This window comes from Aphelocoma coerulescens, unplaced genomic scaffold, assembly GCF_041296385.1.
Source record: "Aphelocoma coerulescens isolate FSJ_1873_10779 unplaced genomic scaffold, UR_Acoe_1.0 HiC_scaffold_56, whole genome shotgun sequence".
Classification (NCBI taxonomy): Eukaryota; Metazoa; Chordata; class Aves; order Passeriformes; family Corvidae; genus Aphelocoma; species Aphelocoma coerulescens.
In genome coordinates, this window is record NW_027183905.1 from 2677409 (window position 1) to 2691826 (window position 14418).

The 14418-nt window shown below is 57.4% G+C and overlaps 2 protein-coding genes across 2 annotated transcripts in view; both read left to right on the forward strand.

Annotated features, from left to right (window-relative positions):
- The window catches only part of LOC138101927 (uncharacterized), a 958962-nt gene that overhangs the window by 808409 nt on the left and 136135 nt on the right, over window positions 1-14418 (forward strand).
- LOC138101902 (serine/threonine-protein kinase PAK 1-like) lies at window positions 3920-5369 on the forward strand. The gene is made up of 2 exons (XM_068999658.1): window positions 3920-4105; window positions 5005-5369. The coding sequence occupies exons 1-2, from the start codon at window positions 3962-3964 to the stop codon at window positions 5212-5214; spliced, it is 354 nt and encodes a 117-aa protein (XP_068855759.1). The 5' UTR covers window positions 3920-3961; the 3' UTR covers window positions 5215-5369.

Sequence of the window (14418 nt, forward strand, 5' to 3'; positions counted from 1 at the left end):
TCAGGCACCACTCCTCTCTGCCCTCTGGCTGCAGGGCTGTGCTGCTGTCAGAATGTTCAGCCCAGGATCCCGCAGCAGAGGGAGGTTCAGTGTCCTCTTCCCAACCAGAGGGAGGATCCCCGTCCTCTTCCCAAAATGCAGCAGGTTCCTGGTCTTCTTCCATAGCCACGGCACGTTTGCCGTCCTCTTCCCATGCCGGGAGAATTGCACCCTCCTCTTTCCAAGTCCCACGATGTCCTCTGTTCTCATCCCACGCTGGGAGATGTCCGTCGTCCTTGTCCCATGCCACTGGAGCCTCACTGTCCTCGTCCCACACCACAGGAGCTTCACTGTTGTATTCCCAAACCGTGGGATGTTTGCCCTCATCTCCCGGGACAGAGGGAGGTTCACTGTGGTCTCCCGGGACGGAGGGAAGTTCACCATCATCCCCCAGAACAGCAGGAAGTTCACTGCTGTCTTCCTCCTCTTTGGCCTCCTCTTTGGAAGCACAGGGAGCCAGAGGAGGAGCTGATGCTGCTTTTGTGCCCTGTGGACAGATGGTAGCGTGAGGGACAGGAAGTTCTATCTCAGTTATCGCCTTATTTATCCTCAGCTACACATCTAGCTGCAGTAAGCAGAAATGGGATTCGGAGCTGTTCAAACTAGGAATGGGCTAAAGTCGACATTGCCACTTATTGCTGGGCATTCCATATTCCACCGTGGCTAAGGCCAGCAAGCAATCTTCTGCCTGCAAAACCAGACCTACAGCTCTTCAAAAGCTCTTCAGCAGAGAAGGAGAAAAGTGACAGGGATCCCTTTGCTGCTGCTGCTGCTGCTGCAAAGACACTGGAAGGAACTTTCCTTCAGCCTCCCAGGCTGGCGCTCGACTGCCACACGCCAAGCTCACAACTCTCTGCACAATTCCGACCACCAAAGGTTCCTTTCCCACTCACCGAAGGAGGAGCTGCTCGGGATCCACGCGTGAGGTGCCCTGCAACGGGACAGGCAACACGAACCAGATGCTGTTAGGAAAAACCTGCCCGTGGTGGGAACTCCCACGGAGCAAGGACACCCCGAGAGAGCATTTTGCTTCCACAACATCCCTCCAGGAGCCACAGTCCCTTCGCACAGCAAGCAAGAGAACAGCACAGAATCCTGGGCTGTGTCAGCCCTTGGCTACAGCAGCCAACGCAGGGAGTTCCAGGCTCCGCTGGCACAGACTCTGCGCTTGAGGGAACAGAACCCCCCCGGCTCCATTGCAAATGCTGTGCACGCCCCGCTGGCTGCAGACACCCCCTTTTTCAGCTGCAGCTGCTGGCAGGAGCTCTCCCAAACCAGCGGTGTCTTAATGGCAATTTGGTTACAAAGGCAGCTCAGTTCCAGTGGGAGAACAGAAAGCACACAGCAAGCCCGAAGGCACCGCCGCTGCAGCCAGGGAAAACCTCGACTTACGTGCCAAGTGGGCTAAAAAATACCCCGAATAAGCCACAGAGTACAGAGTGCAAACTGCAGCAACCGCTTGCTGGATCATTTTGGCCGTGCTGCACACGTGGCAGACTGTACCCCTGCAAGCACAGAAGGACACCCGGCAGGGGCTGGGCTGGCTGCTGAGAATGCCTCGGGCAGGAGGATCCTCCGGCAACCAGCGGGCGCCCAGAGCCGCTCTGGACACTGAGGGCTCCGTGCCCACAGCAACGGGAACACGGCGAGGACGCGGCAGCGTTCCCGTGACATCACAGCAGCAGCTCCCGCAAGAACCGCCTGGAAGGTTCTCCTCTGTCACAAAGGAGCACAAAGGATCCTCCCGGGGCACAGCCTGTTGCTCAAAGCATCCAAGAGGAACCCAGAAAATGCAGCAGACCAGGACAGCCCATAGCCAAGCCTGAACAACGAAATCAAAGCCATGCACTGATGCTCCGAATTAGGGGCGGGAGTAGCGAGGCTGCAGGGCTTCCCAAGGAGCCGGAGGCAGCCAACACGCAGGGCTGGGCAAGTCGGGCCGGGAGCAGCGGAGAGCTTTGTTTCCCTTCCCAGCTGAATGGCGGCTCGCGCCGGGCCCGTTCCAGGGCTGTTCCTCAGCTGCGGCTTTCCCCTCACGCAGCCCGGGGGGCGCTGGGAGCGCGGGGCGAGGCTGGGCCGTGTGCAGAGCCCGCCCCTCGCTGCGATTGGGCGGTGCTGCCGTCAGTCGTGGTTCTGGCGCGCTGATTGGTCGGAGCGGGGAGCAGCCCGGGCCCGGAGCCGCCGGCAGGGCGGCCGTGGCGCAGCAGAGGCGCCATTGGCGGAGCGTCTGTGCGGGCCCGGGAGCGGCGGCGGCGGCCGGAGCCCGGTGAGGCGGCGGCGGAGCTCGGAGGCGGCCCCAGCGCAGGTGGGAGCCGCGCTCGGTTCTGGCGGGGCTCGGCGCTGGCTGCGGGCGGAGGGGGCGGCAGGGGGCTGGGGCGGGTTCGTTGTGCCGTGTGGGCGCCGTGTTCGCCCTGGCGTGAGGGCGCTGCGGGAGCGGCTGCCCGCGCTCTCCTTGCCGCTGCTGCCTCGGCAGGAGCCGGTGCCGGAGCAGCGCTGGCTCGTCCCGGCTGCTGTGGGTAGGACAGAGGTGGCTGCCCCGTCGGCGGGAGTGTGCGGGAAAGTTCCCGTGGCCAGAGGTTTGTGTCCCCAGAGGAGCCGGAGGAGTCCTGTAAAAGGAACTTTATTCCTGGACCAAGGGAGAGGCCACGGGGCATTTCCCGTGGGCTCTGTCCAAGTGTTGGAGGACGCAGCCTCCTTTTTATGCCGATTTCCCCGGCCGCATCTCCGTGTCCCTTTCCCCAGTGGCTGAGGTCCTTGGAAGGTACAGACTTCCCGATGCGCCTGCTGCATGTGCCCCTTAATGTGCACCCCCACTTTGTATAACATCCGATATTCATGCCTCTGTGAAGTTTTATTTCCTTTGTTCTCTGTTTCCCCACTTTTCCTTGGCCATCTCTTTGCCAAGAGCACTTTGAGTCCTTTAATTTTCCACAACCTCCTGGTCCTTCTGATGCCATCCCAGGGTGAAATGTGCTTCCCAAGGCTTGGACACAATGCTCCTTCCAAGCAGGGCCTGAGAACAGGAGTGGCTCCATGCTCAGAGCTTTGTTTCTGTGTTGTTTTTATGAGCTGGAGAAGAAAGAGCCTCTGAAGTGAACGGCCTGCCAGTGTCACTGCACTTCCACTCTGCTCTTGTCCTCTTTCCTGCTCTTTGTGGGACTCTCTGTCTTTTTTGATTTGATTTGCTGTTCTCAGCTTTGCCTTGAACCATTTGCCCGGAGCTTGTCTGCACTGCACTCCTGGCCTGGCACAGCAAAGCTGCTGCTGGCAGAATTCTAAACTGTCCTTTCTTGTGTGATTGTGTATTCCGGCCATGGATTTCCACCCTCGTGTTTCTTGCTCTCTCTCAGTGTCTGCAGGGCCTGGATTTCCTTCACTCAAACCGGGTGATCCACAGAGATCTGAAGAGCTCCAACATCCTTCTGGCAACGGACGGCTCTGTCAAGCTGGGTGGGTGTTCCTGGTCAGGCACGGCGCTCCCGGGCTGCGGGTGTGGGGCTGCTTCCCAGTGACGGCCAGAGCCCCACAAGTGCTGCTGGTGGCGGTGCCCGGCCCCTGCTGCCAGCTGAGAGCGGCTGCCCCATGCAGAGAGCTCAGGAGAGGAGCAGGGTGTCAGCAGTGGCTTTGCTCTGGGTGTGGCTCTTGCAGAGGGGTGGGAGTTGGAATCTGAAGCTTCGAGGGAATCACTAAAAGCCACTGCATGAAAGCTGAGGGTTCCTTTAAGGGTCCACTTCCATCTTGCCTTGGCTACAGCCCTGCGGACTTTTCCAGCTGGATTCAGCCCTGCATTCTCAGACTGAGAGTGGGCAATCTTTGTGCTTGGTTTCCTCATTCCAGCTGCCTTTGACAGTGTTTGTTTCTGTCCTCAGCTGATTTTGGCCTCTGCGCTCAGCTGAGCCCTGAGCAGGAGCAGTGCAGCTCCATGGTGGGCACTGCTCACTGGATGGCCCCAGAGGTTGTGACCAGTTCTCCTTATGGCCCCAAGGTGGACATCTGGTCCTTGGGCATTGTGACCATCGAGATGGTGGAAGGAGAACCTCCTTACTTCGAGCACACGGCGGCCATGGTAAGAGGCAAATTTCCCAGAGTTTGCAGAGGCCTGTGAGCACAGAGGGACCCCGCCCTGGGAGGAGCAGCCGGAGGGCTCTGCCCATCGGGAAGGGAATTCCCAGAGGATTTGAGCCTGAGCACCGACGAATATTCTGCAGTCTCCAGAATTTGCTTTGAGTTTTAAGTTGTTGCAGCTCTTCTGTCTGTGAGGATGACCTGAAAACATGAAGCCAGAGCATCAGCTCTAATCTTATCTTGCAGAAAACCCCAGACCAACCCCAAAACCCCAAAACCAACAAGTTTTCTGAAGGAGTTTCTGAAAGAGGTTCTGCGAGATGAACTCCCCCTGACTCTTCTCACTGGGAAACTTGTCTAAAACATGCAGATGATTGTTTAACATCCCCATAGTCTAACATATTTCTTTCCTCGCCCAAGCTACTTTCTCCATGTCACCAAGGCTGAGCTTTCAGCAACCCAAACCTCGGGTTCCTTGCCTGGCAGTTTCTGGGATGGAACATCTTGAATGCATTTACTTGAGTGTCAGTGGCACTGCAGGGATGCATTTGATGTAAGAATCCTTGGAAATACCACAGGCAGACTCTTGCAAATGGCCTGTAAAGCTGGTGTCCGTATTTGGAGAAGCAAAATGGGCTATTTCTGATGGAGGTTCCAACTAACAAAGTCAGCCAATGACGTTGGCTCTCAAGGCAACATCATCTGGGTGTTGGAATGGCTGTGGCTGCAGCAGCGTTTGGCTTTTTTGGTTGGCATAGAAAAATGAGCTCTGAGCAGCATCTCTGCCAGGGTGGAAAGTGTCCCTGGAGACTGGGGCTGAGAAACCGGGGTCGCTGTGAGCACTCGTGGGTGTGAAGGAAGCTGGCAGAGCTTTTTCAGAAGTGTTTGCTTTCCGCGCAGGCTCGCTGTCTGATCCGGCAGAACGGGACCCCGCAGCTGCAGGAGCCCAGGCGCCTGTCGGCTCTGCTGCGGGACTTCCTGGAGTGCAGCCTGGAGCCGGACGAGGAGCGGCGCTGGTCTGCCCAGGAGCTGCTGCAGGTGGATGCGAAGCGGCTGCAGGGGAAAGAGCAGCGCGAGGGAGGGGTTTTCTCGTGGGGCCCCCTCCAATAGTCTCCAGTCTCGCTGCTTTTCACATGCAAAGCCAGCAGAATCCTTGCCTGGTTTGGCTTGGCAGGGTCCTTTGCAGGTCGTCTGGACCAGGTGCCCCGCAAGGAGCAGGGACATCTTCAAGCAGATCAGGTGGCTCCGAGCCCTGCCTGACCTGAGCCTGGATGTTTCCAGGGAGGAGGCACCTCCCACATCTCTGGGCACCCTCTGCCAGTGTTTCCCCACTCTTCTGATAAAAAAATTCTGCCTCAGATCTAATCTGAGCCTGCTTCCCTCTCCTGAGTTTCAAACCATTCCCCTTTGTCCTGTTGCAACAGAGCCTGTGAGGAGCTTGACTTGGGAAAGTAACAGTTGATTTCTTTCTTTTTCATCCTTTGGGCAGCACCCATTTTTATCATCAGCCAAGCCTCTCTCCAGCCTGAGCCCTCTGATCGCTGCAGCAAAGCAATTGAGGGAGCAGCGGAGGACCTGAAGCACCTGGGGCCAGCTTTTTGTTATAGTAGTTAGGACAAGTGGTTAGTTACGGTAGTTAGCACTGCTAGTTAGTTATGGTGGTTAGGACAGCCTGGTAGTTATGGCAGTTTTTTGAATAAAAGCTCTGTTAAACCTCAAGTTCCTTGACGTGACCCTTCCTTGTTCCCCCGTGTCTCAGCTGCCCGGAGCAATGCGAGGGGAGAGCGGGCCCAGCCTTGCCCAGAGCTGAGCCCCAGCAGAGCCCCGGCAGAGCCCAGAGCAGCCTCAGCATCGGCAGAGTCAGCCTGGAAGGAGGCGCCTGGAGCCTTCTCGACTGCAGCCGACTCTTGTTTACAAACCGCGTGGGGTGGGAAATGCCACTGGTTCTGCAAGAGGGCAGAGGGGGCCCGGGGAAGGCCCAAGTGCTCCAGGCGAGGCAAAAACCCGCCCAGTGCTGGAGAAAAACCACGCCTTTTTCCCCTCCCACGTCAGCCAAAATATTGAATCCTAACCCAAGTCAAACGGGGCAGGGGAGGAGCCCAGGCCCTTCCGTCCCTGCAAACCAAAGCGTCCCTTGCACGGCTCTGAGCCCCGGTGGCCCCGCGGGCGTTGGTTTCTGTCGGGCTCGCTGCCGCCAGCCCAGGCCCAGCCCGGGACTGAAGCCGACTAGCAAAAGCTCGTATACAATTAATCACCTTACAGTACCACAAAATTCAAATAATCCTGTTATTCTGAATCATTTTCTCTCACTGCAGTCTTCAGGCGAGACACAACTGCCCTGGGCAAAAGTCTGGGTGCGGAATTTACTCACTAACCAGTGGGAAGGCTGCATGAGCTTATCGTTTGGAGTCGTGGGTATGCTTGCGTTTCCACAGATACTGGGGTACGGTGGCTACCTGCAAAATGCGTTCGCCCTGACCTACGGCACCAGAGGCAGAACAGGCAACCTCCAAATGATGACCAGAACGCCAACCATCCAAATGGCCACCAGAATGTAGATCATCAGCCTAATGACTCTTCTGATGATGACCAGGATGTCAACCATCAGGCAGATGGTCCTTCTACAAGCAGAGACTGGGATGGTCCTCCCACAAGCAGAGACTGAACTTTAAATTTCTTTTTATGGAGTCAGATTGTTAAAGCCTTAAGGACATATTTAGAATTAATAACTGATGTAAATTTCTATTTAGGATTAATAGTAGAGTTGTTCTCTTATCAAACAAAAAGGGGGAATTGTAGATACAAAAATGCTGCTAGCAAGGATTTTCTTGCTATTTTCTAAGTCCGTGAGAGACTTTTCTCTCTCACAGAAGAGGTGGCAGGGAATGCAAACAACCAAACTACCTGCAACCTTGAAAAGTCTTGTTTATGGTACAGTAGAAAAATATTTTGACAATGGATGTTTTAGGATTTTAGCCAATCCCCAAGGGGAGGCTGATCCTTTGTCCAATTAGACTCTGAAGAAAAAAGTCTATAAAAGAGTTTGTAAAATAATTAAATAAATCAATCTTGCTGCACAATTCCTGCCTGCTGGACCTTCTCTCCTCCTCTTCCCTATGGCTGCGGGACACGGTGATACACCCTAGGGCCTAGGCCTGTGGTAATAGCTTTCTGTTCAAGTTACAAAGCATTTTAAACCTTTCTTTGCAGAGTATCTTAATACATATCAACCAATAAGCACCATACACAATACTTTTACATTTGGCTATAGCCAAATAGCTACTACCATTACCATATTATAGTCATTATTATCCAATCACAAGAGTAAGCAAGTTACAATTAAAGCTTACAATGGAAAGTTCTCAGACCTTTCTTCCACCTGCCACATCGACATTTGTTTGCCGGTGATAGCTCTCTCTTTTTGGTAAAAACATGTTTTCTATTTACTTATGCTCTTCTTGAGACTTATTTACTTGGTGAAAAACACGTCTTTGTTTGTTGTCACATACCTTTGTTCTAATCATAAAAATCTCCTTCCAGCTCATCTCCAACCTTTGCCTTCTCAGTTATTCAATGATCACTGGTTCAGCAAAACACCTTTTCTCTACATCAAAACTTGCTTTCATTTCTATCTCACCCTCAGTTTCTACATTCAGAGATCTTTCTGCCAAGCCTACATATCTGTGAAACTTTCTTACCAAACTTTCATCCTCTCCAACAGGGGACTGAATGCCACGGACAGCGATTGCTGAGAGTTGGAGATTCCAAACGCTCCAAGGGGCCCGAGGGAACCGCGCTGCGGCCTCGGGGCCTCCCTGGGGCACCACGGGGACCCCCCGAGCAGAGCGACTCTTCCCGCCCCCCAAAGTCCACAGGTTTGGGTCAGCTGAAGAAAAGAGCTGGAAAAAGGGGCTGGAAAGGGGCTGGAGCCCGAGGGGACCCCTCAGCCATGGCCCGGAGCAGCCGCAGGAAAATGCCCCAGAAACCAAGGAAATCGATGGAAGTAATGAGGAATTTTGGAACTCTTCCCGCTGCTGTTTCCAGAAGGTCCCAGCCGGGTCCTGCCAGGAGGAGCCGGGGACGGGGAGGGGCCTCAGGGCTTAACTGGGGAGAAAAGTTGAATTGGGGCAAGGAAACTTTAATGGTGGGGAGAAAATGTGAATGGAGGGGATTTGAATGGGAGGGGATGATTTGAATTGGGCAGAGCAAATGAAGTGGGGGAGGAGCCCCCCAGCCCTCGGCTGTGCCCCGAAGGTGCTGCCAGCGGTTCCCCTGCTCCCACCCCCCGGGCTGGGGGCGCGGAGCTGCCGCTGCTCCCCGGGAATGCCACGGGATAAAAACTCCACTCAAGCTTTTATGTTCCCAGTCATTCCCAATAAGATCCCAGTTGCCCCCAACATGGTCCCAGTTGTTCCCAGTCATGCCCAGCGTGGTTCCTTTCACTCTCAGTCCCTCCCAGTAGGAGTCAGGTACAGCCCCAGTCACTTCCAGTATGAACCCAGTCACTCCCAGTCAGTCTCTCTATGATGCCTTTTGCCCCCATCATGGTCCCAGTTGCTCTAAGCATGATCCCAGTATGAGTCCAGTCACCCCCTCTTATGATTCCAGGTAACTTCCCCGTGTGAGTCTGGTTTGATTCCTGTCACCCCCAGTATGATCCCAGTCACTTCCAGATACTCCCAGAACTATGCCAGTCACTGCAACATGACCCTGTCACTCCCAGTATGATCCCAGTATGACCCCAGCATGCACATGCTGCTCCCAGGATGATCCCAGTTGCCCCCTGCATCTTTCCAATTGCGCCCTTTTGCCACCACTGTGGTTCCAGTCACTCCCAGAATTATTCTAGTCAGTCTCAGTATGATGCAAATCACTCCCAGTATATCCCAGCAGCACCCATTGGGCCTCAGCATGTTCCCAGTAGCCCTCAGTGTGGTCCCAATATATCCCAGTATAATCCCTGGTGTCCCAAATCTGGCCCTGCCCAGTCCTGATCTGAGTCCCAGTGTATCCTCCTGTCCCATTCTGTCCCAGTCCATCCCATTCTGTCCCAGTCCATTCCGGTCCCTTCCCGGCAGCCACCGCCGTTTCCCGGATCCTTCTGCCCCCCACCCATCAAAGCTGCCCCCCGCCCCCCCAAGATGCTGACAGGGATCGGGGGCTTCGTGTTGGGCTTCGTTTTCCTGGCGCTGGGGCTCGGCTTCTACCTGCACAAGCAGGTGATGGGAGGGGCCCGGGGGTCGTGTCCCCCCTCCCCCAGAGCTCTGTGCTCCCCCGGGCCCCCCAGCCCGGTGTCACCCCCTTTGCTCTGCCCACAGAGCTCCTGAGCCGCCGGCGGCCACAGCCCCTCCCCGTGGCCTCGGGCCCAGCCGGGACCCCTCGCCCAATCCCCGCGCTGATTTTGGGGGGTCGTGCTCCTCCCGCAGCCCGACGGCACCCGAGCACCACTGGAGATCGTGCTGCTGGACAAGGTGTCCGCTGGCTTCCCTGGCATCGTCCAGCTCCACGAGTGGCTGGAGCTCCCCAACAACGTGCTGATGGTGCTGGAGCGCCCGGAGCGGTGTCAGGACCTCCTTCGCTTCATTCGGGCACGGGGCTTCCTGTGCGAGGAGGTGGCGCGGCACCTGTTCCGCCAGGTGCTGGAGGCCGTGCGGCACTGCACCAGCTGCGGGGTCCTGCACCGGGACATCAAACCGGAGAACATCCTGGTTGACCTGGCCACCGGGCAGGCCAAACTCATCGACTTTGGCTGTGGCACCTACCTGCAAGCCGCAGCCTACACCAGCTTTGCAGGTGAGCTCACGCAGGGGGAGGCTCCTGGTAGCGGCATCTCACAGCCCAACATCTCACGGCCCAACATCTCATGGCCCAATATCTCACAGCCCAATATCTCACAGCCCAAGCCGGCTGTGGCAGTGGGGATTCTCCCTTTTGCTGCCAGTCATGGCAGCCGGAGTCTTCAGCTGAGCTGCTTTTGAGCGGCGCTGGCTGAGGGGCCATCTTCCAGCCCTGCTGGCAGCCTTCGCCAGCCACTCTGCCCAGGACTGGCGCTGGGGCTGGGGCAGCCAGCGCCACAGAAACACCCGTGGGTGGGGGTAGCAGAGAGGGGGGGCCAGAACCTGTGCTCCAGCCCGTTTGGTGTGCAGGCGAGACAGGGCTCGGACTGCTCTGCTGCCCGTGGTTGCCTTGGCTTAAGAATGGTTTCTGGGGCAGTGCAGGCAGGGAGGATGAAAGCGTGGTTTTTCCCCAGCACCAAGTGGGTTTTTCCTTTGCATGGAATGCTCGGGCCTTGCCAGGGCTTCTGCTGCCCTCTTGCAACACCAGCGGTTTCTTTTCCAACCCCCAGTTTGTACACAAGTCCCAGGTGCTGGCCAGAGGGCAGCGGGTCACGCCGCGTGCCGCTGCTGCGGCCCCCGCATGCCCAGGGATGCTGGGGCGAGGCTCTGGGAGCAGGCAGCGTCCCCCTGAAGAACTCCATCTCTATTCCATAGGAACACCATCCTACAGCCCCCCGGAATGGACCCAGTTCGGCTGGTACTACGGCAAGGCAGCGACCGTCTGGTCCCTGGGCATCGTGCTGCACCAGATGGTCTGCGGGGAGCACCCTTTCAGGAGGGGCTGGAACAGCACCTGGGGCCGGCTCTCGCTCCCACAACGGCTCTCTGCAGGTGGATCCTCATCTCAGCAGCACGGGGGGAATAGCAGTGCTGGGAGACAGCAGCGGGCTCAGGAGCATCCCACACTGGCAGCTGCTGAGCAGGTGGCAATGTCCTGCTCTCCTGCTCTCCTCCAAAAGAAAGAATTGATGGCAAAGTTTAGGCACAGCCCTGAGCACACGCAGCACGGCCTGGCCATGGCAAGAGTGGGGCAAAGCGGACAGGAGCCTTCTGCAACTGACTGGTGCTTTCTGCTTTCACTCCGCAGAGTGCCAGAATCTCATCCGACGGTGTTTATCCGTGCTCTCCTCGGAAAGGCCCTCATTAGAAGATCTGTCCTGTGATCCTTGGATACAGGATATTCGCGTGCCATAGGAGAAGGGAGAGAGCCACACGCACGCTTTGACCCAGGGAGCCGGTAAGTTCCAGCTGCACACGCGCCTTGGCAAGAAGCAGCAAAGAAAGGCAGAGTTTTTGTCCTGCCTGAATCGCTGCGCAGGGCTCCTCAGCTGGGCACGCGCAGCCCTGCTGCTGGAGCTGAGCTGCTCTTCCCAGCACTGGTGGCCCCCACGCCAGCTGCTTTTGCTTGTCCTTCTTCAGCGACAGCCGGGGCCCTGGGCAGAGCACTGACAGCCTGCTCCAGCCCCAGGGAAGAAGGAGCCCCTGGAGAAGCTGTGCCAGGTGCGGCTGCTGCTGCGGGAGACATGGAGGGTGACATCAAGGATGACAAGCTCTTCCTCCACCTGGCAAGCTGAAGATCAGATGGACTTCAATTGTGGCACCTTCTCCAAAGCCAGGCTCCACAGCGAATTTGCAGATGAGTCCACACGCAGGGGGATGCTCCCAGATTTGTGCATTGCACAGCCTGGCCGGGAAGCAAAGGTTCCCCCCTTTGCTGGGGCGGATGCAACCAATTCTTCAGTCGGCTGCCAAGCTGCTTTTTGCCAGGGCTGGGGGGATGGGCTGGGCTGGTTTTGAACTGGGAGTCTGCTCCTGGCCCTGCCAACAGCCCCCAGCACCCACCGTGGCCCGCCCTGGGGCTGGGGCTGGGGCAGCCAGCCCAACACAAACAAAGCCCCATGGTGGGAGCAGAGGTTGGACACCAGAAGCTGTGCATGGGCTGCTTTGCTCTGCAGGCAAGGAAGGGCTTGGGCTGCTCCACTGCCCTTGTTGGCTTTGGGCTCAGCATGACTTTTGGGGGCAGTGCAGGGGGAAGGCAGAAAGCGTGGGCTGCCCTGGCCTGTGGGTGGGTTTTTCCCTCGCATGGTTGGCTTGGGCCTTCCTCAAGGCCCCAGCAGAGGGAAGATTTTTTACCTTTTTCTTTGTTTTCCGTTTTTGTCTGTAATCTCTTTTCATTGATTTATGGTTTGTTTTTCCAAAGGAAGCGTTCTAGGTGCTGTCTGGTCCGGATGGCGAAGTGCTTGGGAGCAGCTGTGGCGTGGATGGGACGTGCCCTTGGAGAAGGACTGAGGACACCGTTTGGGAGCAGCTTTTCTTCTGGCGGCGGGAGGTGTGAGGTGGGTGCCCGTCCTCTTGGCACAGCTGGGATAAGGGCTTTTGGGAGACGGCAGTGAGCACAGCAGCATCCCGCTCTGGGCAGCTGCTGAGGACGTGGCTGTGCCACGGCTGGCTGCAGGCTGGGCACGTGTCCTGCCCTCCTGCTCTCCTGCCAGAGGCAGCAATGCTGGGCAGCTTTGGGCAGCGCTCTGAGCACGGCCAGCACGGCCTGGGCACCGCGGGCGGCTGGGACAAGGGGGACGGGAGCCTTCAGCTGACGGGCGCTTTCTGCTTTCTCTCCTTGCAGCCGGGCTCTGGGGATGCTGAGGCTGCTCTGGGCTCCGCCAGGGCTCTGCTGCGGCTCAGCCCCGGGGCCTCGAGAAGCCAAAGAAGAAACGCCGTGACCTGCAGCAGAGACGTGCTTGAGCAGCTCGGCAGTGCAGCTCAAGTTTGCAGAGCGTGCACCTCCAGGGGAAAATATGACACCTCCCCAATAACAAACTTGTTCAGTAACTTCTGAAATGAAATCAGTCTGGGATGACCCCCAATGCCATTTTTCAGCTTGCTCAAGCTGAAGCTCAGCCTTTCTCTGAACAGTTTTCTCCCCCACCTGCCTTTTGCTCCACAAGTGCTCCCTCTTTCCCCCAGTGAGTTCCCAGCTCACCGCAGTCCCCATTGCACTGTAGCCTTCCTTGATGCCCCTGGCCACGAGTGAGCCCCAGGTTTAGGGACTCATGTTGTCACTGGCTGAAGAACAGCAATGTCTCAGAGGTCTGGTGAGATTTGGGGGTCATTCAGAGCTGCTCTCCAGGCCTCAGCTCTGCTCACTGCTGGGTTCCCACTCCCTTTTCCTCGTTCTTCACAGAGCAGGATGAGCTCTGTGCATGCCCTTGACCCTCGCCACTCTTCCCAGCCCAGCCACCCAGCCCAGTTAGGCTTAAGCTGGAGCTTCTCTGTCTCCTCTGGCACCCCAGTGCAGTTCCCTCTGCGGGGAGCAGCAGCCCCAGAGCGCAGCACACAGCAGTGCAGGCCGCACCTGGAGCAGCTCCCTGCAGCCATGGCCTGGCTCTTTGTGGCAACCAAATGCTCCCTGTGTGCAGCTGTCCCTGGAGGATGGCCCCAGGGCAGAGCCCAGCCGGGCTCCCACTGCATCCCCTGGAGCCTGGGCCAGACAGCGCTGGCAGAGCTGAGGTTCATGGTGAGCACCCAGAGCTGTGGCTCGCAGTCGGTGTTTGCAAGCATTGTGATCTCATCTCCTGCAACCTGTGGGGAAAACGAGCTGTGCAGCCAGGCCAGCGCTGCCCCTCTGGGCAGGGACGAGGCTGAAGGCCTTTCCTGATGCCGAGGAGGCGGCATTAAGCCTTAGCGGGGCCTGGCAGCTGTGGAGCCGGATCTCGCCCGCTGTCCGGGACTCGCTGCCCACCAACCACCCCCACCCGCCGCGCTCCGTTCTGCAGGGACAGAAGGCTCTGGCTGTGCGAGGGTTTCCATCACGTCTGTGTACCCGTGGCTGTGGAACGCACATGGAGAGGGAAAGTGTCAGCCATGGTGCTGGCACACTCCTTCCTTTCCATACAGGACACGTCCCTGCGCACCCTGTGTGCGGATCTATTCAAAGGAGAGGCGTGGATAGAGATTTCCCACAGAGCTCTGACTCTGGCGGAACTCACCTTGTCAGCCAGCAGCCAGGGCATTTGTTTCCCAGCTCTGGGTCAGTCGGTGCCCCAGAGCTGAAGGGAGCAGCATTTAGAAGCAGTTTCCAGATTTCCAGGCAGGCAGTGGAGCTGACAAGCATCCGTGCAACCTGTCGTGTTCATTGGGAGGGGCTGCTGCTTCTTTGGGAATACGGCACAATGGAGACACGAGACTTGGAAAAATCCCAGCTTTCTGTGGATTTGTGCAGGAGGGGGAGCAGCAGAAACACTTTGTGTCTGCTTGTGGGGACACAAGGTCCAAGGAGCGGGGCTGGCAGAGGGTGACCTGGGCCGCTGGCAGCTCAAGTCCCGTGTGTTGGGTCTGCCTGAGGGAAAGTTCACGGGCCTTCCAGGGCTGTGCTTTGCATTGGTAGCTGGACGGGTGCTGGTAACAGAGCGGTGTTCTGGCTACTGCCCAGCAGCGCTGTCCCTCTGCCATTCCTTCCCCCATCAGAGGGGATGGGAGC

Coding starts and splice junctions, on each gene's coding strand:
- LOC138101902 (XM_068999658.1), top strand. CDS start 3,962: ATGGTGGGCACTGCTCACTGGATGGCCCCAGAGGTTGTGACCAGTTCT. Junction 4,106..5,004: donor TCGAGCACACGGCGGCCATG/GTAAGAGGCAAA, acceptor CTTTCCGCGCAG/GCTCGCTGTCTGATCCGGCA.